Here is a 23,247-nt window from a genome sequence, read left to right as displayed (position 1 = left end):
CTCTCTCTCTCTCTCTCTCTGCTTTTATTTTGATTTTCTTCAACACCGAATACAATCCAAAAAGTAAAGATAATCATGATAGAATCTATAAAAGTAAAAAAAACGAAGTTTACACAGAGTGAAGGATTTCGAAGTATACTGTTGAGATATTTACGATCGGAAGACAGATAAATAGATAAATGGATAGGATAAGTGAAGATACAAAAAGAAGAGAAAAAAACAGAAAGATAAAGAAAGAAAGTTGGGAAAGGTCAAAGACAAATATTGAAAGCAGTGGAATAAATAAATGAAATGGAGAAAAAAAAAAGAAAATGATATTCGATCGCATCCAATTAACTCTTTTTGCTGGCGGATTTTCCTTTTTTTTTATAATCGCGATTTTTATTCACGTTTATTTCTGTCTGTCTGCCTGCTTGCCTATCTATCTGCCTCTCTCTCTTTCTCTCTCTCTCTCTCTCTCTCTCTCTATATATATATATATATATATATATATATATATATATATATATTTATATTATATATATATTTCCCCTCCTCTATTTATATACTCTTTCATACCTTACTTTCTCACTTCCCTTTCCTTATTTCCTCCTACTCCTCTTCCCCCTTCATCCTCCCTTCCCCTCTCTTCTCTCTGTTTTTTATTGGATTGATATGGGCGTTACTTCCGAAATAGTATGCCGTGGGCGGGCCGGTGAGTGGGTCGCGGTGTATTTATGGACCGCGCACCTGTCACTGTGGATATTCTTGTTTATATGAAAATAGCCCCGAGGATGCTGGAGTCTCCTGCTCATAACGATGGTGCGGATGCATTGAGGGGGTTGGGAAGGGTAGTGGGGGGGGGGGTGAAGGGGGATGGGGTTTGGGGGGATGAATGGGGGATGGGGTTGGGGGGTTGAAGAGGGGGATGGGGGTTTGGGATGGGGTGTAAGGAGAGGGGCTTGGAGGGTGGAGGGGGTTGGGGAAAGAGAATAAAGGGGGGGAGAGGGAATAGAGAAGGGGATGAGGAGGAGAAACAGGGTATAAAATAGAAAAGTGGGGGGTTGGGGAAGGAGCTAACGGAGAGGGGGGGGAAGAGGGGGAAGGGAGCTAGGGGAGGGAAGAGTGTGTGGAAGGGTTGGGGCAAGGGAATGAGGTAAGGTGTGGGGAGGAACAGGTACGTCATATGCCAACCCCTATCTGTTGCTTGCTCATGAGTGTTCCGGGAATAAACTCTTTAGGGGGAAGGGAGAAAGGGGGAAGAAGGGGGAAGGGGAGAGGAAGAGGGGGAGGGGCGCGCTCTCACTCTTTTGCTCGCTTTGATATCGGTTTCGTCCTGTGCCGCGTTCTCTCTTACACGGTTTGTTTGTGAGTGTACTTCTATATTTGTGTTTATTGTTTGTGTGTGCGTGCGTGCGTGCGTGCGAGCTCGCTTCGATGCGTATGTACACGTGTATTTATGGATTTGTGTGCATGCAAACGCGTGAGAAAACGCACACGTGTGCACGCACGTGTGTTCATATGTTTATATGTCTGTATGTACAGACATGCATACATACATACATACATATGTGTGTGTGTGTGTGTGCTTGTGTGTTTGTGTGTTTATAATATGCATATGTAATTGTGTATACGATACTGTGGTTGCGTTTGTGTTCACACACACAGACACCTATATAGATAGATAGATAGATAGATAGATAGATAGATAGATAGATAGATAGATAGATAGATAGATAGATAGATAGATAGATAGATAGATAGATAGGTAGATAGATATAAATTATATATATATATATATATGATATATATATATATATATATATATATATGAACAAAAATATGTATGTTTACATACACACTTACAAATATTTACAGACTCATACCCCAATACAGAGTAAATAGACAGCCATTCTTCCACACTGCATCTGGCCGTACACGACGCAACGGTTCAGCGAGCACCGACACGCAGTCCATTTTTTTTTTCTTTCTTTTTTTACAACACGCTTTGGAATACCTGTCCGCAATCGTCCCAGTTAGCGTTATTGTGCGGACGCGCTCGGCGGAGACCTATTTATAGCGAGTTATATTTATCGAGAGAAAGGCTGGGAATAAGAGCATGCATATTTCTGTTCTAATTTGCAAGGAATCTAATGCAAATTATCGGAGTTGGAATGGACTTTCTGCCGTGAACGAGAGGGAGTTGGGGGAGGGAGAGGGAGAGGAAGGGAGGGAGAGAGGGAGGGATGAAGGACGGAGAGAAGGGGAGGCAGAATTAAAATTAAAATGAACAGGGAGGAGCCGAGAGATAAAGATATAGATAACGTTAAAAGGAAGAGATAGAGAATCACACAGAGAAGAGGTGGGGGGGGGGGGGGCGTGGTGTGGGAGAGAGAGACAGAGAGGAAGATAAAGAAAAACAGAGGGAGATAGACACAGAGATACAACTAATGATTCCGTTCCGCCCCGGGCGTTAGGCGTGCCGTTCGGAATTCGGAAAGCTCTGTATGCTGAAAGAGTTCCCGTGTCGATATCGCTAAAATGGAAATCAAATGGTATACTGATTCAATGCAGTATTTTCACAAATCAGTTTTCCCGGCGACAATGAAACTGCGAGATCTATAAGCATAGAGTGAGTGGGGCCAGCATTCGTATGCAAATTTCCCCGGAGTTGGAACAATACCGGGAAATACAAGTTTTATAGCCTTATTCGTCTCTATAGCCCGGCTGCAAATTATAATACTAGCTCTGTTAAAAGTGAATTTAGACTGTTTGAGTGGGACCTCCTTTTGGTTGATTTTCTTTTCGTTTCTTTTCTTTTCTTTTCTTTTCTTTTTTGTTTTGATTCTTCTTCTTCTTCTTCTTCTTGAGTATGGAGGGAGGGGAAAATTGAAGGGAGATGGAAGGAGGGAGTGAGGGAAGGAGAAAGGAAGGAATGAGGGAGAGGTTGAAGGAAGGGAGAGGCAGATAGATAGGTAGATAGACAGAAGGCAAAAAAATTAGAGAGAAGATAAAATGTGAGAGGGAAAGGGTAAGGAAGAGGAGAAGGAGGGGGTGAGGGAGGGGAGAGGAGAAGCGAGTAGAGAGGAGAGGGGAGGGAGGAAAAGGGGGGTTGAGGTGAGCGGCAGTAGTTTTGAAGTTGGAGGAGTGAGGAGAGATATGTGAGGACGCGCTTTTAATTAAAATAGTTTCATCCATGTGAGAATATAGATTTTCGTGTCGGTGGATCTGTTTTCTTCCATATAATTGGAACGGCGCTTGGTATTTTTTCTTCCCCCTGTGGTGTGGATAGCGTGAAGAGGGTGGGCGAAAGAGGAGGAGGAGGAGCAGGAGGAGGAGGAGGGGATGGGGATGGGGGTGGAAGGAGGATGGGGGGATGGAAGGAGGATGGGGGGGTGGAAGGAGGAGGAGGAGGAGGAGGAGAGGGGTTGGGATGGGGTGAAAGGAGGATGAAGAGAATAGGGGGAAAGAAGGAGGAGACAGAGGGGGACGGAAAGAGAGAATGAGGAGGAGAAAGATGAATGGAAGGAAGGAGAGGAGGAGGAGGAGGTGGAGAGAAGGAGAACCAGTGAAGGAAAGAGAATGAGGAAGATGAAAAGAAATATGGCGAGGATGAGCAGTGGAAGGATTTATGTAAGAAGTGGGAGTCAGAGGATGAAAAGGAAGTAGGAGGAAGATAAACAAAGGGAAGAGAAGGAGGAGGAAGAGCAAGGGATATGGTCATGCCAACGACATTACGTGGAATTTGGATTTTATGCACGCCGTCGATTGATTGTCGAAAGTCAAATATAACACATCCACGAAAGAGAGAAAGAGATAGATAGATAAAGCGCGAGAGCGAGAGCGAGAGCGAGAGCGAGAGCGAGAGCGAGAGCGAGAGCGAGAGCGAGAGCGAGAGCGAGAGAGAGAGAGAGAGAGAGAGAGAGAGAGAGAGAGAGAAGAGAGAGAGAGAGAGAAAGAGAGAGAGAGAGAGAGAGAGAGAGAGAGAGAGCGGTTTACAGTACAGACCGAAGAATTCCATTGCAATTTCAACATCAATTTATCCCATTGTTGTCGATGTTGCTGTTGATGTTGATTTTGATTATTTCGTTGATGTTCATGTTGTTATTATTATTAATGTTAACGTGATCATAATTCCTATTATTATTATGACTATCGATGTTTCATTTATTGCTACCGCGAAAGGCAATAACCGCAACCTGTCCGTCCGTCCGACCGTCACATAGCCAGAGATCCGTCACGGCATTAAGCGGACGGAGCTACGTACAGGAAGGAGCAACTCGGTGTTTCCCTTTTTCGTTGAGGGAGGGATGGAGTTCGCTTATTGAATTTGCCGGTGTGTGTGGAGACTCTCCTGCGCCAGAAACGCTTTTTCGCTCTCTGGAGGAGCCGTGGGGAGAGGTGGGGGAGGGGGGTGGGGAGGCGCGCGTCTTACTGTGATGTTGCTATTGCTGTTGTTAGTATCATCGCCGTCGCTATTAATGCTACTACTGCTACTATTACTATTACTATTATTACTACTGCTACTGTTACTGCTACGGCTACTGCTACTACTATTTGATCACGTTGCATATTTGTGGCTTGTATCTCATGTTATACTCTGTTCATCTCTCTCTCCTCTCCTCTCCTCTCCTCTCCTCCTCTCTCCTCTCCTCTCCTCTCCTCTCCTCTCTCTCTCTCTCTCTCTCTCTCTCTCTCTCCTCTCTCTCTCTAATTAATATTATATATATTATATATATATATATTATTTATCATAATATATCTATACTTATATATATATATATATATATATATATATATATATATATATATAAACCAAATTGTTTCTTCGGTTTATATATATATATATATATATATATATATATATATATATATATATATATATATATATATATATATATATATAAACCAAATTGTTTCTTCGGTTTCTTGGTAAAGCGAGTACAGACTAGGAAGACTAAAACCCTTCATTTTTCGGAATGTCATCCATTTTTCCCCTCTCGTTTTTTCTTCCCCGAGCACCATCCGCATCAACCAGTCTTGTCTGCCTCCCCAAGCTCCCTTCCCGCGTCAGAATTCATTACTTCATCTTTGTCTTCCATTTTCATCTTCAACCTCTCCCTCCCCTCTCTTCCCCCTTCCCCTCTCTTCCTCTCTCTCTCTCTCTCTCTCTCTCTCTATTTCCCTCTCTTTCCTCCCCTCTCTTCCTGCCTCCCTCCCCTCCTTCTCTTCCTGCCTCCCTCCCCTTCCCTCTCTTCCTCCCTCCCTCCCCTCTCTTCCTCTCCCCACTCCCCTCTCTCCTGCTCCCCACTTCCCTTCTGTTCTTCCTCCTTTACTTATTCTTCTTTTTTATCCTCGTCTCTGTTCATTTTGTTTGTCTTCCGTTCATTCGTTCATTTTGTTTATTGAAATATTTTATTGTATTGATGTGTTCTCTCTCCCTCCAATAATGATAATGAAAATGATAGTATAATGATAATAGTAATAATGATAATGATGGCAATAATAATGATAGTAATGATATCAATGATAATAATATAATAATAATAATAATAATAATAATAATAATAATAATGATAATAACAATAACAGTAATAATAGTGACGATAATGATAATGACAAGATACATGAAAACAAAGAAAAAACATACAAATTGCAACAACAAGGACCCATAATCCGACAAACGACAAATAATTCGGCCGACTAAACACGACCGGTTCGCTTTTCATTACGCCGAATTGAGCATAGAGAGAGAGAAAAAAAAAAGACAGAAAAAAACGAAAGAATGAAAAGAGGAAAAAAAAATTGGTGTCATTATCCGTGTAATTGGTCGTGTGACGGAGAACGGCTGTGTTACGGATGTGTGCTGGAGGACGTTATTGCTTCCTCGTTACGCTATGTGACGGTAACGTGGCCCTTAAGAGATGTGGGGTTATGTGGGGGCGTGTGCTATGTAGGTTGGCGGGGGGGTGGGGTGGATAAGGTGTGTGTCGGGAAGTGTTGGGGTGTGGGTTGATTTTTGTATATATAAATGTGTGTTTTTTGGGGTATATGAATATGCATATATCATTACGTACAGCACATTCCATCCTACTTCTCTTCCTCCCCTTCCTTATCCTCCATCTCCTCTTCCTCCTCATCTTCCTCCTCCTCCTCCACCTCCTCCTCCTCCTCCTCCTCCTCCTCCTCCTCCTCCTCCTCCTCCAACTCCTCCTCCTCCCTCCTCCTCCTCCTCCTCCACCCCACACCACACTCTCCCTCTATACCACACTCCATACATTCCTCCTGCTCGCTCACTCCATTCCAACTCACCCTTTATCCCCTACCTCCCATCCTCCTCACTTCTGTCATAGCACGGAACTTGCCGGCGACAGGAATCACCAGAACGGAGAGGAAAATATGAAAAATCTTTCTCTTTCTTCCTCACATTTTTTTTTCGCTCTGTCTGTCTGTTTGTCTTTCTGTATTTGTCTAGCGCTCTCTCTCTCTCTCTCTCTTCTCTCTCCTCTCTCTCTCTCCTCTCTCTCTCCTCTCCTCTCTCTCTCTCTCTCTCTCTCTCTCTCTCTCTCTCTCTCTCTCTCTCTTCTTCCATTCCTTCCACTCCTCCTCCCTCCTTCCCTCCCTCCTTTCCACCCTCCCTCCCTCTCCCTTTCCCTCCCTCCCTCCCTCTCCCTTTCCCTCCCTCTCCCTTTCCCTCCCTCCCTCCGTCTTCCTTGAATTTCTTGAAGGCGACAGATAGTAAGGCGTATGTATGTCACGAGCAGGCGATGGTCTATTTACGTCATGCAGCTATTATTGTTTGGTTGTTCATTAATGTCAGGATGTATTTTCTTAGCAGAGTGCAAAGGGGTAGAAAGGGAAGGGGAAGAGAACGGAGGGGAAGGGAGGGGATAGGGAAGGAGGGGGAGCGGGAGAGTGAGAAGAAAAAAAGGGTTTGAATCATTAAACTCAGCGACCCGAAATTTGACGTACGAGTCTGAGATATATGGCTTGCTCCCAAACCCTAAAATACATGAGTGCCATAGTCATCACGCTGTAGTCTCTCTCTCTCTCTCTCTCTCTCTCTCTCTCTCTCTCTCTCTCTCTCTCTCTCTCTCTCTCTCTCTCTCTCTCTCTCTCTCTCTCTCTCTCTCTCTCCCTACTATCTTTTGACTTTTCTTTCTCCCCCTTTTCCCTCCCCCCCCCCCCATCGGTTCCCCTTTGTCCTCTTTTCTTTCTCCTGCCTTCTCCCCCTTTTGTGTTCCCTTTTCTTCCCTCCTTCCTCCCCTTTCCTTTGATTTCTTAGATTTTGGTCTTTCTTGCTTTCTCCTTTAGTGCGTGATCTCTCCCTGTTTCTTTGTCTTCCTGTGCTTCTCTTTTCTTTTCCTTTTCCTGCTCTTCTTCTGTTTCTCCCTCCTTCTCTTCCATTTCTTCCTCCATATTTTCTCCATCGTTGTCATCATTGTGCTTTAATCGTGCATCCTTCTATCTCCCCCTTTTCACTTTTGCTCCCTTTCTTCCTTATCCTCCACATCATCAGTGTTCTTATGGCCCCTCCCCTCCTCCGTTTCCTCTTCCTCATTACCCCTCTTCTCCCTCCCTCCCTCCCTCCCACCCCTTCCTCCTTCTCCCAAGCATCACCCGCTCTCTTCCGTGTCTTCCCTCCCCTCCCCTTCCTCCTCCCAACCTCCCCTCCCTCCTCTTCCTCCCCTCCCTCGATCCTTCTTGCTTCCTCCCCTCCCCCGATCCTTCTTGCTTCCTCCCCTCCCCCTCTCCCCCTCCCCTCCCCCGATCCTTCTTGCCTCCTCGCCTCCCCTTCCCCCTCCTCCTAAGCATCCGCCCCGCCCCCTTTAAGTCTCGGCCATTGTAAGTTTCTAGGGACGAGGGTGATTCAGATGTCCCGCTCTCACAATGATGCTTAAGTCTTCGTTCAGCCGTCATGTGTCCTGCGTGGCGGCGTCGCCTTCAGCAGGCCGCGGCAGGTGTTGAGAAAGGATACGCCGTACGAAGTCCTGTGGGAAGGGACGCTCGCGAATGGCTCGGGTTGTACCTGACAAATACAAGCCGGTCCTCCTCCTCCTCCTCCTCCTCCTCCTCCTCCTTCTCCTCCTTCCCCTCCCCTTTCCTCCACCTCCTTCCCCTCCTCCTTCTTCTGCTTCTCCTGCTCCACTTTTTTCCCTCCTCCTCCTCCTCCTGCTTTCCTTTTCTCCTTTTCCACTCCTTTCTCTGCCCTCCGTCATCTCATCCCCCCACTTTCTCCGTCCTCCTCCTTATTCTCCCTCCTCCTCTCCTCCTCCTCCTCCTCCTCCTCCTCCTCCTCCTCCTCCTCCTCCTCCTCCTCCTCCTCCTCCTCTTCCTGTCCTGAGAATATTAGATCTTTGTGGGATTTAATGTTTTGACGTTCTTTTCCTCCGTGAAGCTGTTGTTATCTTAGCGTTTTTGTTTTAATTATTAAAGTGCATTTTCTTTTGCCGGAGTATTTAAATAATGAAAGGATGATAATAATGTCATGCATGCGGAGCATCTTGGTTTTAAGCAGGATTCCCAGAGAGAGTGAGAGAGAGAAAGAGAGAGAGAGAGTGAGAGAGAGAGAGAGAGAGAGAGAGGAGAGAGAGAGAGAGAGAGAGAGAGAGAGAGAGCGAGAGAGAGAGGAAGAGAGAGAGCGAGAGAGAGAGGAAGAGAGAGAGCGAGAGAGAGAGAGAGAGAGAGAGAGAGAGAGAGAGAGAGAGAGAGAGAGAGAGAGAGAGAGAGAGAAAGTGCCACCTTTTTATTGTTATTTTTTTGAGAGGTCAGGTAAAATGCCTTCGTTATATTACGTTCGCGCGGGAGAGAAACTCGGGGCGGATGCTGTCTGTGTAAACAATGAAGCTGAAGTGAAAGATGTTAGCCCCTTCACGTCACCGGAGAAGTGAGAGATGTTAGCCCCATCACGTCTTTGATCACCTCTCTCGCGATGGCAGTCTGTACCACTTTGCAAACAAGGAGGACGGATCTTGAAGATGATTATGAATTAATAAAGAATTTAGAATAAGAGAGAGGAAGGGGGCGAGGACGAGGAGGGAGAGGAAGAGGAGGAGAAATAGTTGAAAGAAAATACGAAACGCAATTAAGCAGTGGGAATATGTGTAAACGAAATCCTTTTGGAAGATCAAGAATTTCCAAGAAAAAAAATATATAGTCGTTATTTTTTTTATAAAGTATGTTTATCTTTTTAAACCAGCTCGACATTCCTCCCCCTCCTCTCCTACTCCCTCTCCCTCCTCTCCTCCTCCTCCCTCCTCTCTTCCTCCTTCTCCCTCCTCTCCTCCTCCTTCTCCCTCCTCTCCTCCTCCTTCTCCCTCCTCTCCTCTCCTCTCCTCCTCCCTCCCCATACGTCGGAACAAGGGAAGGGGATAAGGAGGAGGGGAGACAGGAGGGAGGGAGAGGGGTAATGATCTTAGCAAAGGGGGGGGGGAGGAGTGATACGTATAGAACGATGCTTGTGTGAGTATATAATGGATTGTCTAATAAACTCTTTAAGAGGAGGAGAGCACGCAGTTGTTGGGAGGTCTCCCGAGTTGAAAATAGCGTGATCAGATAAAGCGTGAAGTGTAACGCATATAAGTGGTGTCGAGACAAAAGGCGGATATGTCGCGGGAGAGAAAGAGAGAAAGAGAGAGGATAAGGGGTAGAAGGACATAAGGGGAGGAAGATAGAGGAGAATAAAAGAAAGAAAGATGGATTGGGAGAGAGAGAGAGAGAGAGAGAGAGAGAGAGAGAGAGAGAGAGAGAGAGAGAGAGAGAGAGAGAGAGAGAGAGAGAGAGAGAGCGAGAGCGAGCGAACTCGTTTCTGCGCGGTTTGAAAAATGAATGTATGTCTAACTGTCTGGCTATCCGTCTGCCTGGCTGGCTTTTTGGCTGGCAGGGAGCAAGCCATCTTCGCCCATCTATTTGGCCTCTTCTTTAATGACTGATGAAAAATGGGTGACAACGGAGGTGAAGGAGACGGTCGGCGGCGTAGATGACGAAGGCGGCGACGGCGCCCTGGGAAGATATGCTGGGCTGTCTTAAATGGTTTTCGTTTTTTTTTTTTTTTTATTTATTTATTTATTTATTTATTTATTTATTCTTTTTTCTTTTCTTTTCTTTTCACTCTTCTTTTGTCTTTCTCTTGTATTCTTGTATTATTTTATTTTTGTTTTATTTTGATTTTCTTGGCGTGTTTCGGACGGGGATGTACATATATATATATTTTTTCTCTCTCTCGTCATGTTAGTACAGTGTTAGGAAAATATGATTAGGGATGGGTAAAAATGAGTGATAAATATATTTATCGTTTGTCCTTGTTTCCACGTCCCCCCCCCCCTCTTCTCAAGTCGGAGTCTTTGTGGTTTATATATTTACCGTATTTTCTTTTTTTTTTTTTTACTCTTTCTCGTTCTCGCTGTCTCTTTTTAAAGTAACCTTTTTCTTCCTTCTAAACTTGGAAAAAAATTAGGGAAAATTAAAGGCCTCCCTTATGCTGTTATTACCCCTTTTCCTCTGCGCCTTCGTATTATTTACCTTACTGTTTCTATCCCTTTTCATTTTCATTTTGCTCTTTCATTTTTTTTCTCTCTCTCTTTTCTGTCTTTCTTCCTGTTCACAAGTTTCCCCTTTCTCATTATTTTCCTCGTCTCTCTTTCCTACCTTCCTCGCTCTCCCTCCTCCCCTCCCTCCTCCCCTCCCCCACTTACCCTCTCTCTTACCCACCCCCTTTGACTCTCCCCCCCCCCCCGCTCAATGTCTCTCCTCCCTCCCTACCTCCTTTTTTTTGGTTAAGAGAATCGCATTATCTTCCCCCCGAGCACCTGCGATTAGATTTCTCTCTTTTTTTAAGCAGGTTTCCGTAAGATTTTACTTTTTTTCCCCCTTTTATTCCCTGTGTAATAATTGAACAAGTCTTTTGATGTACTCTTGTGACTCCCCCCCCCCCTCCTTCCCCCTCCCCTCTCCCCCCCCCACTCTCCCCTCTGAAGTGCGCACTCCCTGTTTGGTTTCGTTTATTTATTTTTTTATTTATTCATTATTTTTTTTTTAAATTTTTTCCGTTTATTTTTGTTTTTTGTATTGTCTGTTTAATGTTTTCCCCGTCCGTGTAAAGAAGGGGAGAGAGAGAGAGAGAGAAAAAGAGAGAGAGAGAAGAGAGAGAGGGGAAAAAAGAGAAGAGAGAGAGGAAGAGAAGAGAGGAGGGGGAGAGGGAGAGGAGAGAGAGAGAGAGAGGGAGAGAGAGAGAGGGGAGGGAACAGGAGAGAGAGAGAGAGACAGAGAGGAAAGGGGAGGAGGAGGAGGAGGAAGAGAGAGGGAGGGAGAGAGAAGAAAGGAGAGAAGAGAGAGAGAGAGAAAAAGGAGGAAGAAAAGGGGAGAGAGAGGGGGGAGGGGAAAAAGGGGGGGAAGAAGAGAGTGAGAGGGAGAGGGGGGAGAGAGAAAAAGAAAAAAAGAAAAAGGGGGAAGGGGGAGAAAGGGGGAGAGAAAGAGAGAGAGAAAAGGGAGGGGGAGGGAGGGAGGGGGAAGGGGGAGAAAAAAAAAAGTCAATCGTCATTTCTCCCCAAAGGGCTGAAAAGTTACCCGTGAAATTTAAACAAGTGTGTAAACAAAGTCGGTCAAGGCAGGTCTTAAGATCCCATTTCTTCTTTCTTCTTTTTCATCTTCTCTTCTTCCTTTTCTTCTTTTTTCCTTTTCTTTTTTCTTTTTTTCTTCTTCTTTTCTCTTCTTCTTTCTTCTTTTTTCTTCTTCTTTTTCCCTTTTTTTCCCTTCTTTTTTCCTCCTCCCCCTTATTATTATTTTTCCCCTCCTCCTCCCCCTTTCCTCCTCCTCCTCCCTCCCCCCTCCCCTCCCCTCCTCCTCCTCCCCTCCCCCCTCCTCCTCCTCCTCCTCTTTTTTTCCCCCCCCCCACCTCCTTTTTTTTTTCCCCTTTTTTTTTTAATTTTTTTTTTTTCTCTCCCCTCTTTCCCAAAACCCCCTTTTTCTCCCAAATTTGCGTTTATTATGCTAACAGGATGCAAGTTGTTATTGCGCGAACAGATAGAACGCAGCAAAAGGCAGGTAGAAGAGCATTGTAATGTAGATTTCATTACGTTATTGCAATTTGAATCAGACTCCCAGTTCGTGGCGGAGAGAGAGAGAGAGAGAGAGAGAGAGAGAGAGAGGAGGGGTTTTTTTGGAAAAAATGAAAAAGGAGGGAGAGGGAAAAGGAGGACTAAAAGGGGAGGAAGGGATAATAATAATAATAAAAAGAGTAAAAGAGAGTGAAAGAAAGAAAGAGAGAAACCCCTTTCTTTCATTCTTTCTTTCTTTCTTTTTCATCTCCTCCTTTAGGACCTGAAAGCGTCGACAAACTTCTATGGATATGATCCCGAAATTCGAATTTTGGGGAAGCCCTTCATCGCGAGACCAAGATTTGGGATCATTATAGAGAGTGACTTCGGGCGGAGGGAGCTGGAGGGGGGGGGGAGGTCGTGTGCATTTTTTGGGCGAAGGGGGAAAGGTGTGTTGGGGGTGTGTGTGTGTGTGGGTGTGTGTGTGGTGTGTGTGTGTGGGGTGGGGTGGGGGGTGTGTGTGTGTGTGTGTGTGTGTGTGTGGTGTGTGGGTGTCCCTGTAATTTTATATATATTTATATTTATATATTATTAAAATTATTATATATTAATTTTAAATATATATATATATATAATATATATTAATATACTTTCTTTATATATTATATATTTATATATATATATTATTTTAAAATTAAAAAAAAAATATATATTATAAAATTATATAAAAAATTTTATAATAATATATATATTTTTAAAAATATTATATATATATATATTATATATTTTATATATTTTTTTAAAACGCAGGCATAGCAGTATATAAAAATACAGCCCGAGGGAAAACAGCAGCCACACACACAAACACAGACACACACACAGACAGACAGATAGACAGTGACACAGGTAGAGACAGTGAGAAAAAGGCGGCGGGGTCTGTGGTTTGAGATTATAAATATGAAATGAGAAAAAAGGGAAAGGATAAGAGAAACAAAAGTGGATTTTAGAGAGTAAAGCGGAGCGAGAGTCAGAAAGAGAAATAGAGAGGAAGCGAAAATTACGAGGAGAAAATGCGATTGAAATAAACATAAACAAAGAGACAGAGGAAAACCCAAAAAAACAAGGGAAAAAAAGGGAAAAAGGGAAAGGGAAAAAAGGGTTTAAAAAAAAAAAAAAAGGGATGGGGCGTAGCCAAAAAGATAAACCCTGGGAATTTTATTAATAGCGTTGGAGACCATTTGCAGGAAAAGGGGAAAGAGGGGGTTTGGGGGGTAAAATTCTAAGATTTAAAAGCCTTCTCAGACGGACTGAATTTTTCCTCCTGCCATTTCTGTTTTTTTTTTTTTTTTTCCTCTTTTTTTCTTTTTTCTTTACACCCGTTCCGCCTCTTCTGGTATCTCTTGTTTCAGTTTCTTTCCTGTTGTAGTATTTCGTGATTTTTGTAAATGTTTGATTGTTTTTTTTTTTTGTTTTTTTTTGTTTTGACTTATTTTGATCGTTTTTATTGTTATTATTCTTATTAATGTTATTATTTTTATTTTTTGTTATTTTTTTTTTTATTGTCATTATAATTTTATGATCATCATCATCCTTGTCTGTTTGTTAGTACTGTACTAATCTTGCCACTGCCACCTCCATCCCCCCCTTCCCCCCTTTCCTTTTCCCCCTCCCCCCCCTCCTCCTACCCCCTTCCCTCCTTTCCTTTTCCCCCCTCCCTCCCCCCCTTCCCCCCCTCCTCCCCCTCCCCCCTCCTCCTCCTGTTCCTCCCCTGCTCCTCCCCCCTCCCCCTCCCCTCCCCTCCTCCTTCCCCCTCCTCCCTCCTCCTCCTTCCCCCCCCCCTCCCCCTTCTTCCCCCCCCCCTCCCCCCCCCTCCCCTCCTGTTCTCTCCTGCTCCTCCTCCTCCTCACCCCCCCATCGCATTTCTCATTTGCGCCCCGCCACCTCGCACCATCCCGATGCCCCGACACCGTGGGGGGGCCCCCCTGTTTGGCGGTTTCCCCTCCGTCTTTTTCTCCCTCATTATCAGTCACAGTCATCATGGGCCGGCAGTGCTCTCGCTCCCGGCGGTCGTCGCGAAAGTCAAACTCGGTGGTGTGTGTGTGTGGTTTTGTGGGGTGTGTGTGTATGTATGTTTTGGGGGGTGCGTGTTGGGGTGTGTGTGTGGGAAAAGGGGAAAAGAGAGAGAGAGAGAGAGGAGAGAGAGAGGAGAGAGGAGAGGGGAGGGGAGAGGGGGAGAGAGAGATAGGAGAGAGAGAGAGATGTTTTTTGTTTTTTGTTGGTGGTTTTTTTCGTTTTTTTTGTGAGGTTTGTTTGTTTTTTCCCTTTTTTTTTTTCTTTCTTTTGTATTAAAATTTTCCCCCCTTTGTACTTCCCCCCTACAATTTTTTCCTTTCGTTTCCCCTTTCCCTACCTTCTCCTTTTTCTTTACTTCTTTTCCCTTGTTCCTCCTCTTCCTCCTCCTCTTCCTCTTCCTCTTCCTCCATTTCCTCCTCTTCTTCATCTTCATCTTTTTCCTATTCCTCTTTCTCTCCCTAGCCGGGGCACCACCCGTCGTGGTATATAGGTTTCCCTTTTTCCCGCAATCGCTGTCACACTATGAATATCGGCGTTTCTTGTTTTGTATCTAGTTTTGATTTGTATTTCATCTTTTTCCTTCTCCTCTCTCTTCTTTTCACCCCTACTTCTCCTTCGCCCTCTTCGTTATCTTCTTGTTCTCTTTGTTTTGATCTTATCTTCGCCCTCCCCCCATCTTAAGGATTCGCCGGACGATCCTATAATTCACCTGGATTAATTCGAAGGGGAAAAAACGAAAGGGCAAAAATTTAAAAGATCCCCTTTGTTGGATCAAATAAAGTATAGAAAATGGGTCGGAAAAAAGGGATTTCAAAAACAGGAAATTACCTTAAAGAAACAAAATTTTTTAGTGAATCCACATGTTTTTTTTTAAGTCTCTCCTACTCTTGTGTAGTGTTATTCTCTTCTTTTTTGTTATATATATTTTTATTCCCAATTATTCTACATCAATGTCTAGCAAGATGGCGCACCAGACCTTCTTATTCATTAGAGATGTGCCGGTGTGAGTAAGCGGAAGGGAGAGAAAAAGAAAGAATAAGAGAGAGAGAGAGAGGGGAGAGAGAGGAGAGAGAGAGAGAGAGAGAGAGAGAGAGAGAGAGAGAGAGAGAGAGAAATAAAAATGTGATGTAGATATTAAAGAATCCGGTCCCCGAACCCAAAACGAGGAAATAGATAAAATTTTAAACCCAAAAACCCAAACCAAAATTACAAGAGAGGAAGGTTTAACCCACGTTCGACAGGGGAAAAAAAGAGAGAGGGGGGAAAAAAAATTTGGGGGGAAAAAGAAAAATTGTCCGGTTTTCCCCGGGAGATCTTCGGCTGTTTGGGCAGCTGGTGACTGTTTTTTGTTTCCCAGGGGTTTTTTGGGGGGGGGGGCCCCCCCCCACCCCAAAAAAAACCCCCCCTTTCTCTTTTTTCTTTACCCCCCTACCCCCCCCCCTTCCCTTTTTTTTTTTTTTCCCCCCTCCCCCCCTTCTTTTGGGTTTCCCTTCCCCTTTCCCTCAACCTCCCTTTCAAACCCCTTTAAAAGGCGCCCCCCCCCGTAATTTTCCCCCCATCCCCTCCCTCCCCTCCCTTCCCTCCCTTCCCTTCCCCTTTCCCCTTCCCCTCCCCTCCCTTCCTTTTCTTTTCCTTTCTGTAACCCTACCCCCTCATACCCCTCCCCTCCCCTTTTCTCTTCCTTTCTGTAACCCTACTCCCCCCCCCCCTCCCCGGCAAACCCTTAACCCCCCTACCCGATTTTCACATACCCCCATATTCCTCCACTTTTCCTTCCCAACCATCTCCCCATCCCTCCCTACCGCGTTCACTCCCCCTCCCCCTCCCCCCATACCCTTCCCCTCTTTTCTCTCCCCTCACCACAATCTTCAAATCTAAATCTTCTTTACCTCTAACCTAGACGTAGACTTATCACTCCCTTCTCCTTTCCTTCTCCTCTCCCTCCTATCCTTCCTCCTCCCTCCCTGCCCTCCCTCCTTCCTTCCCTCCCTCCTTCCCTCATTTCCTCCCTTCGTCCTTCCCTCCTTTCCCCCTTCCATCCATCCTCCCCACCGTCCCCTCCTCCCCACCGTCCCCTCCTCCCCACCGTCCCCTCCTCCCCACTCCCATTCATCTCAAAGAGTAAAAGAAAGGGAGGAAGAAGGAAAGAAAAATAGTTCAATGATAAAAAAAGATTGATAAGTTGACCTCATTAATCGGCAGTAACATTCTTGACAGTCTCATCCTCTGACATGTGAGAGAAAAATATTTAAGAAGAGCATCGGGTGGGTTAGAGATGGGGGGGAGGGGGCGGTAAGGTAAGCAGAGGGTGGGGGAGGAAAGGAGTAAGGGGGAGGGGGAGGGAGGAAGAGAGAGAGGGTGGTGGGGGTGGTGGAAGGAGGGGAGGAAGGGAGAGGAGGAGGGGAAGGGGAGAAAGAGATAGGGGGGGGGGTGGAAAGAGTGAGGGGGGGGGGGCAGCATGCCTATCTTTGACGAAGTAGTTAGTAGGGAGTTTTTACCCCCCTAACACTCTCACTCTTCCCCTCCCTCACCTCCCCCCCCCCCACACACACACACACTTCTATGCCGTCAATAAGGCGCCGGGCGGGCAGCGTGGCACATGGCAGCTTACTGTATAAATATCTTTCAAGATGGCCAGTAAGACGAGGAGGAGGAGGAGGAGGTGGTGGTGGTGGTGGTGGTGGTGGTTGGTGGTGGTGGAGGATGGTGGAGGAGGAGGATTGTGGTGGAGGTGGAGAAGCGGGAGGAGATGGAGATGGAGATGGAGGTGGAGGTGGAAAAGAGGGAGGAAGAGGAGATGCGGGAGGAGAAAGAAGAAGAAGAAGAAGAAGAGGAGGAGAAAAAGAATAAGGAAAGAAAAAAAACTAGAAGGAGAAAGGAGGAGGAAAGGAAGGTAGAAAGAAAAAGGAGGAAAGAGGAACAGGTTTAATGCTAAGAGGAAAAGCGAATTACCAAAGGACAGATATACGTAAATGACGATGTTTGTCGAGAGAGCCAGGAGATATGGGAAGGAATGTGTGTATATGTCTGTATGTATGCATGTATGTATGTACGTGTATGTAGATATTCTTTACTTTTTTCTCTCTCTCCCTCGACAAAACAACCGGAAATGGCTGAAGGAATGTCATGTAAATAGCGAGGGAAAAATGTTCTGCTGATTTATGGGGTCGAGTCGTCCCTACATGAGAATAAGGAGACCCAAATGTCCCGTGACAGAGGAAGGGCAGACGTTTGTCTCGTAAATAAAGGGAGTCAAACGTTACATGAAATAACAACGTAGTGGGGATGGGTGAGGATGTATGTGGGGGGGGGGGGGGGGAGGTGAATCTCCGTGCATCCGCCGCGGATTCCGTGAGCGCGGAGCGGGCGATTTGAAATTCTTCGAGGTCGGGGATTCTTGTCAGAGGAATCTGATCAAAGTCGGAGATTTTTTTTTTTTTTTTTTTGGGGGGTGGGGGAGGAGGAGGTCTTGGAGTATAAGAGATGTTTTTTTTTTTTTTAAGAAAGAGTCGGGTCTTGAGGGATGACGGTGTCCTGTCAAGTGATATATGTCTAGGAAAGAGTCAGATTTGAAGAGTTCGAGAAATTACAGATTCTTCCGGGGGAGGGGGGGGAGCGATGTCAGTGATTATCCTAGCGAAGAAAACGAAGTCAAATTCACTCGGATGATTTGTATTTGAAAAATTTATCCATCATTATACATAAGGAGACAAAGATGATGCATCTTGTTGACAGTGAAGCGACAAAGAGAGAGAGCATGAAAGGGGAAGAGGCTGTGAATAAAAAAAAAAAAAAATAGGCCTAGGCTTGTTGTTTTTTTTGTTTTTTCTTTAGGGGTCATTAGCATTGTTTCAGATGTGGGTTTCCTAGAATATTTCTCTCGTCTCTCTGCACAGCAGGAGTAAATTTGGGACTGGTTGATATATGAAGAAAGTGATAGTATGTTAAGAAAGTCGTATTAAAATCTAAAGGAAGTTTAGACTTTCAGTGTTTCGAATATGGGAAGAAAGAAAAAGATAACGGGATACGGAAATAAAGGCAAAAAAAAAAACAGAGGAAGAAATTTATAGTGAGATTATATATTTATGTATACATATAGATTTTTTTTATTTCCCTCTTTTTCGTTTTTTTATAGAAAGTTTGTAAAAAAAAATAAAGTTTTTATTTTATTATTATTATTATTATTAGTTTGGCACATGGCAGTCCTCTTTTTCGTTTTTTTTTTATAGAAAGTTTTATACAATTTAATTTTTTACTATTTTTATTTGATTATTATTATTATGTTTTTTTCTTTGTTTTGTTTTCTTGTTTACGAAAGTAGCTATTAAAGAGGATACAGGAAATGACGCGCGAGCGAGAGGAAAATGCGTGAGGTTCTATTACGGATGACGCCCATGGTAAGTTTTAATTAAAAGTTGGCCGAAATATCCTTATTTCGTCCGGTTCAGCGCGAGAGGCACAGGGCGATCGGCGGTGAGGTTCGAGGCGGGGGGGGAGGGGGGTTGTATCTGTTTTATTTAATTTATTTTATCAATTCTGTTTTATCCTGTTTTGTTTATCTGTCGGTTGGTCATTCTTTGTGTCTGTGAATTTGTTCGTTTGTCGTCTCTGTTTCCGTTTATCTGTTTGTTTTTTTCTCTCTTTTTTATCTTCTGTCGTCTTTATTATTTGTATGCTTATTTTGATATGAAATCTGGTTACTTGTCTACCTATTTGAATATATCTGTATTATGTTTATGTATCTATCGATCTCCGCGTAACAAATTTTCCCCCCAATTCTTTCCCTTTTTCCTCGTATTTTCTCCCTTTTCCCTCGAATTATCTCCCCTTTTCCTACAAACATTTCCTTTTTCTTCTAATTATCTCCTTTCTTTCTCCAATTACCTCCCTTTTCCCCTAATTATCTCCCTTTCCCCTCTCCCCCTTTTCCTCCGATTTTCTCCCTTTTCCCTTTTTCCCTCACCCTCCGCGCATGTGTGTATGTACGTACGTATGTATGTATGCATGTATGTATGTAATTGTCCGTCGATTATGTCCTACACAAGGTTAAGGGGATGAGAAAATTATATATATATATGTATATGCATTTTAATATCGGCTTAACGGAGGCTTACTGCTCTTTTGTCCGAGTCTAATTTCCTGATGTCGCGAGTTTTCGAAAATGTTCTTGGGAGTATTATCCTGTTCTCTGTTCTTCGGTGGTGTTTTTGGTAAGCTTGTTGTCCTTTGGCTTTTTTTTTCGTTTTATTAGAGAGAGGGGGAGAGAGAAAGGAAGAAAGAGAGAAGAGAAACAGATAAACAGACGGACAGACGGACAGATAGACAGACAGACAGACAGAATCACAATGAATGGAAATGAGAGACGTTATCCTAACACCCCACCTACTTCCTCCTCCCCCTCTTCGCCCCCCCCCTACCAACCCCTCCCAACTCCCCCCATCTTCTGAACAGCTTCGATAATCCTCACCTCTCCCCCCCCCCTCTCTCTCTCCCTTTCCACCAACTCCCCCACTATCCCCCTCCCCCTTCTTCCCCCCACTATCCCCCCTCCTCCCTCCTCCCCCCAGTATCCCCCCTCTCCCTCCTCCCCCCAGTATCCCCCCTCCTCCCTCCTCCCCCACTACCCCCCCTTCCCCCTCTTCCCCCTTCCCCCACTCCTCCCTCTTCCCCCCAGTCTTCCCCCTCCTCCCCTCCCCCCTTCCCCCCACCTCCTCCCCCCCCATATCCCCCTAAATCCTCCTCCCCGATTCCCCCCCTCATCCCTATCCCCCCAGTTACCACTCACCTTGACGACCCAAATATTCGCAACTCCTCCCTCTTCCCCCCTATCCCCTCTCCTCTCCGCTTATCCCCCTCTTCCCTCCTCCCCCAGTATCCCCCCTTCTTTCCTTCTCCCCCAGTATCCCCCCTCTTCTCCTCCCCCTACCCCCCTGTTCCCCCCCTCTTTTCTTCCTTGTCTTCAACTTCCCTTTCCCTCTCCCATTGTACTTTTTCCACTCTTTCTCCTCCCTTCGTTACCCCAACCCCGACCAAATTCAGTAAATGTTTTGAGCTAGATTTACGCTGGAGTTGAAGATATCGGGTGTATGTTAAATAGATTTGGAGGACCGAAAATTTGGAAATTGTATTTTACAAGTTTGGTTACTTAGCGTGGTATGTTGGTTTGTGTTCTTGTATGTGTTTGGGTTTGTTTGTTTATGTTTGAATTTGTTTGTGTGTGTTTTTGTGTTTGTGTGTATGTTTGTTTGTGTGTGTTTGATTTTGTTTGTTTGTGTTTAACTTTGTTCGTTTATGTTTGTATGTATGTTTGTGTGTTTGTTTGCTTGTTACAGGAGAGAGGAGAAAGTTAAGGTGTTTGTAAGGCATAGATTTAACAGCTGGAGTTGGGAAAGAAGGGGTATGTTAATGTTAGAATTTTGAGGTAAGGTAACGTAAAGGAAAAAGAATGGGTTTAAAAGGGCAAGGGTTAAGGTAAGGGAAATGGAGGGGAAAATCCGTGTGTGTTTTTTGTGTTCTGTGGGATATGTTTTTTTCCATCATTATTCACTTATTTATCTATTTATTTGCTTGTTTTCTGTGTTATCATCACTTTTCGATACGAACCGTACGAGCGAACAGACCTGGCCTAGATTCAATATGCGCGATTGTTTTGTAAGATTGTTACTCTTCCTGCTCTCCCCCCTCCCCCCTCCCCCCTCCTACCATCCTACCCCAACCCTCTCCCTCAATCCTCTTCCCCTACCATCTTCCCCTCTCCATCCCCCCCCCCCGTCGCCACTTCCCTCCACCTCCCTTAACCCCCCCCTCCTACCACCCTCCCACCCCCTCCTTCATCCTCCTCTCCTCCTACCATCTTCCTCCCCACCCCCTCCCCCTCCCCCGTGGCCCGCTCTCTCACCGCAGAAAATTTATCGGGGCTCGCGAATTGATAGCCTCAGATACCAGGCTATCGCTTAGCATTAGAGATTGACTGCCTTATTTCTGTTTCATGGAGGCGAGTCTCTCCTCTCTCTCTCTCTCTCTCTCTCTCTCTCTCTCTCTCTCTCTCTCTCTCTCTCTCTCTCTCTCTCTCTCTCTCTCTCTCTCTCTCTCTCTCTCTCTCTCTCCTTCCTTTTCCCTCCTTCCTTCCTCCTTCCTTTCCCTTTCTTCCTTCCTCCTTCTCCTTTCCTCCTTCCTCTCTCCTCCCCTTTTCCCTCCTCCCTCCTTCCTCCCTCCTTCCTTCCTTCCTCCTTCCCTCCCCAAGCACACATCCATCCCACCTGTTTGATTATTCATTCTCCAGTTCTTACTCTGTCACCGTAACTCACTGCCTTTCGCCCCCACAGCATGAATAAGAGTTTTGAATGCACAAGAAATATTTCCATTATTCAGGGCCGTAACTAACTAAATCTTTTATTCGTTTCAGGTACGTAACCAGGCTGCGACAGGTGTCTTTCGCCATCCTTGTCGTAAGTAATGGTATCTCGTCTGCTTCCTTGCGTCTTCTTTCCTATTTGTATTTTCATATATATATATATATATATATATATATATATATATATATATATATATATATATATATATATATATACTTTTTTAATTTGATTGATTTTGAATTTTCTGTGGTTAGATCTATTTCTTGTCTCTGTGTTCTCTATTCTTTTGTTCTCTTCTATTCTCTTCACTTCTCTCTCTCTTTCTCTTCCTCTTCCTCGTTGAGTGAGATCCTTTTTGTGTCTCTTGCCTTTCTTTGCATTTCATCTTCTGTCTGGCTCTTTATTCTCTTCCTCCTACCCCCATTTTTATTTTCTCTTTTCTGCATTCCCTTTCACCTACATCCTCGCATGCAAAGGACAAGAATAGGAAAGGATCGCCCCTATGACAGGAGTCCAGAAGGGTCATTATTGGACACCCCGATTCAATCAAAGATGGGCGCCGTCATCTTACAGCCTTTTTTATGATCCTTATGATTTATTTTCACAAACTTAAAGAGAATTATCCGAAGGCGGAGTTGGTGATTTGGCTTTCGTTGCCGGTAAGCCACAAAATGCGAATTTCTTTACCAGATCATATACCTGGTCAGTCCTTCTCCCCATCCGTACTCCATGACCCCTTGTCACCCTCCCCTGTCCCTGGCCCAATCCCCTGCCTCCCCTCCCTAGGCCCTCCCTACCTGCCTCCCCTTCCCCCTGGCTCGTCCTCCTACCCACACCCCTAACCTACCTTTCTCCCCCTCCTTCTCCTGATCCACCCTTCTTCCCTTCCCTTACCCTTTCCCCCTCTTCCCCTTGACCCTTCCTCCTCTTCCTGACTCACCTCCCTTCCCTCCCTCCCTCCCTACCTACCTACCTTTCCCTCCTCCCCACGCTTCTCCTTCCCATGGCTCTTCCCCCCCCCCCTTTCTCCACCTCCCTCCCTCCCACCCTCCCTCCCTCCCAACCTTCCCCTCTCTCCACCTCCCTCCCTCCCTACCTTTCCCTCTCTCCACCTCCCTCCCTACCTTTCTCCCCCTCCCTGACCCATCCTCCTTCCTCCCTCTCTCCCTCCCAGTTCATGAATATGAGACGGGAAGTGCCACAGTGCCACCAGCTTCCAGTTAGAGGCCCGCGCTCATACTTGTCAGCTGTTTTGATTGGTTGCCGCCGGTGGTGTTGGCGCTACTGCTGGTATTCTGGTATTGAGCTCTCTTCTCTCTCTTTCTTTCTCTTCTTCTTTCTCTTTCTTTCTCTCTTTCTCTCTCTCTCTCTCTCTCTCTCTCTCTCTCTCTCTCTCTCTCTCTCCTCTCTCTCTCTCCTCTCTCTCTCTCTCTCTCTCTCTCTCTCTCTCTCTCTCTCTCTCTCTCTCTCTCTCTCTTTCTCTCTTTCTCTTTCTCTTTCTCTCCCTCTCTCTTTCTCTTTCTCTTTCTCCTTCTCTTTCTCTCCTTTCAGTATGTCTAGATACCTTCCCTTCCAAAATGCAGTAGGTTTAGTTTTAGTTCAATTCTTTTTTTACGTCTTTCTTTCATTCTTTCTTTTTTCTTTCGTTATTTTCTTTCGTCTTTTTGCCGAGGCGTTTGTACGGCTAGTATTATTCATGAAGTGTCAGGGGTAAGTGTTTGGTATTCAGCATTGTCCTCAGGGCCACTAAAAGCGGCTAAGTAAGGGCTTAAGGGCCAGAGGGAAGAAGAAGAAGAAGAAGGGGG

The 23,247-nt window shown here is 45.1% G+C and overlaps 1 protein-coding gene across 1 annotated transcript in view; it reads left to right on the top strand.

Moving 5' to 3' along the window:
- LOC119572627 (heterogeneous nuclear ribonucleoprotein A0-like) overlaps positions 1-22,027 on the top strand; it is a 108,539-nt gene extending 86,512 nt beyond the window's left edge. The window contains exons 4-5 of the mRNA XM_037919732.1: positions 21,493-21,582; positions 21,919-22,027. Of these exons, the coding sequence (XP_037775660.1) occupies positions 21,493-21,582; positions 21,919-22,027 (199 nt within the window). The remainder of the gene's footprint in view (positions 1-21,492; positions 21,583-21,918) is intronic.
- The last annotated feature ends 1,220 nt before the right edge of the window (positions 22,028-23,247 follow it).

This window comes from Penaeus monodon, chromosome 4, assembly GCF_015228065.2.
Source record: "Penaeus monodon isolate SGIC_2016 chromosome 4, NSTDA_Pmon_1, whole genome shotgun sequence".
Lineage (NCBI taxonomy): Eukaryota > Metazoa > Arthropoda > Malacostraca > Decapoda > Penaeidae > Penaeus > Penaeus monodon.
The sequence above is the reverse complement of the archived record's forward strand: the minus strand, read 5'-3'. Positions and strand labels throughout refer to the sequence as shown.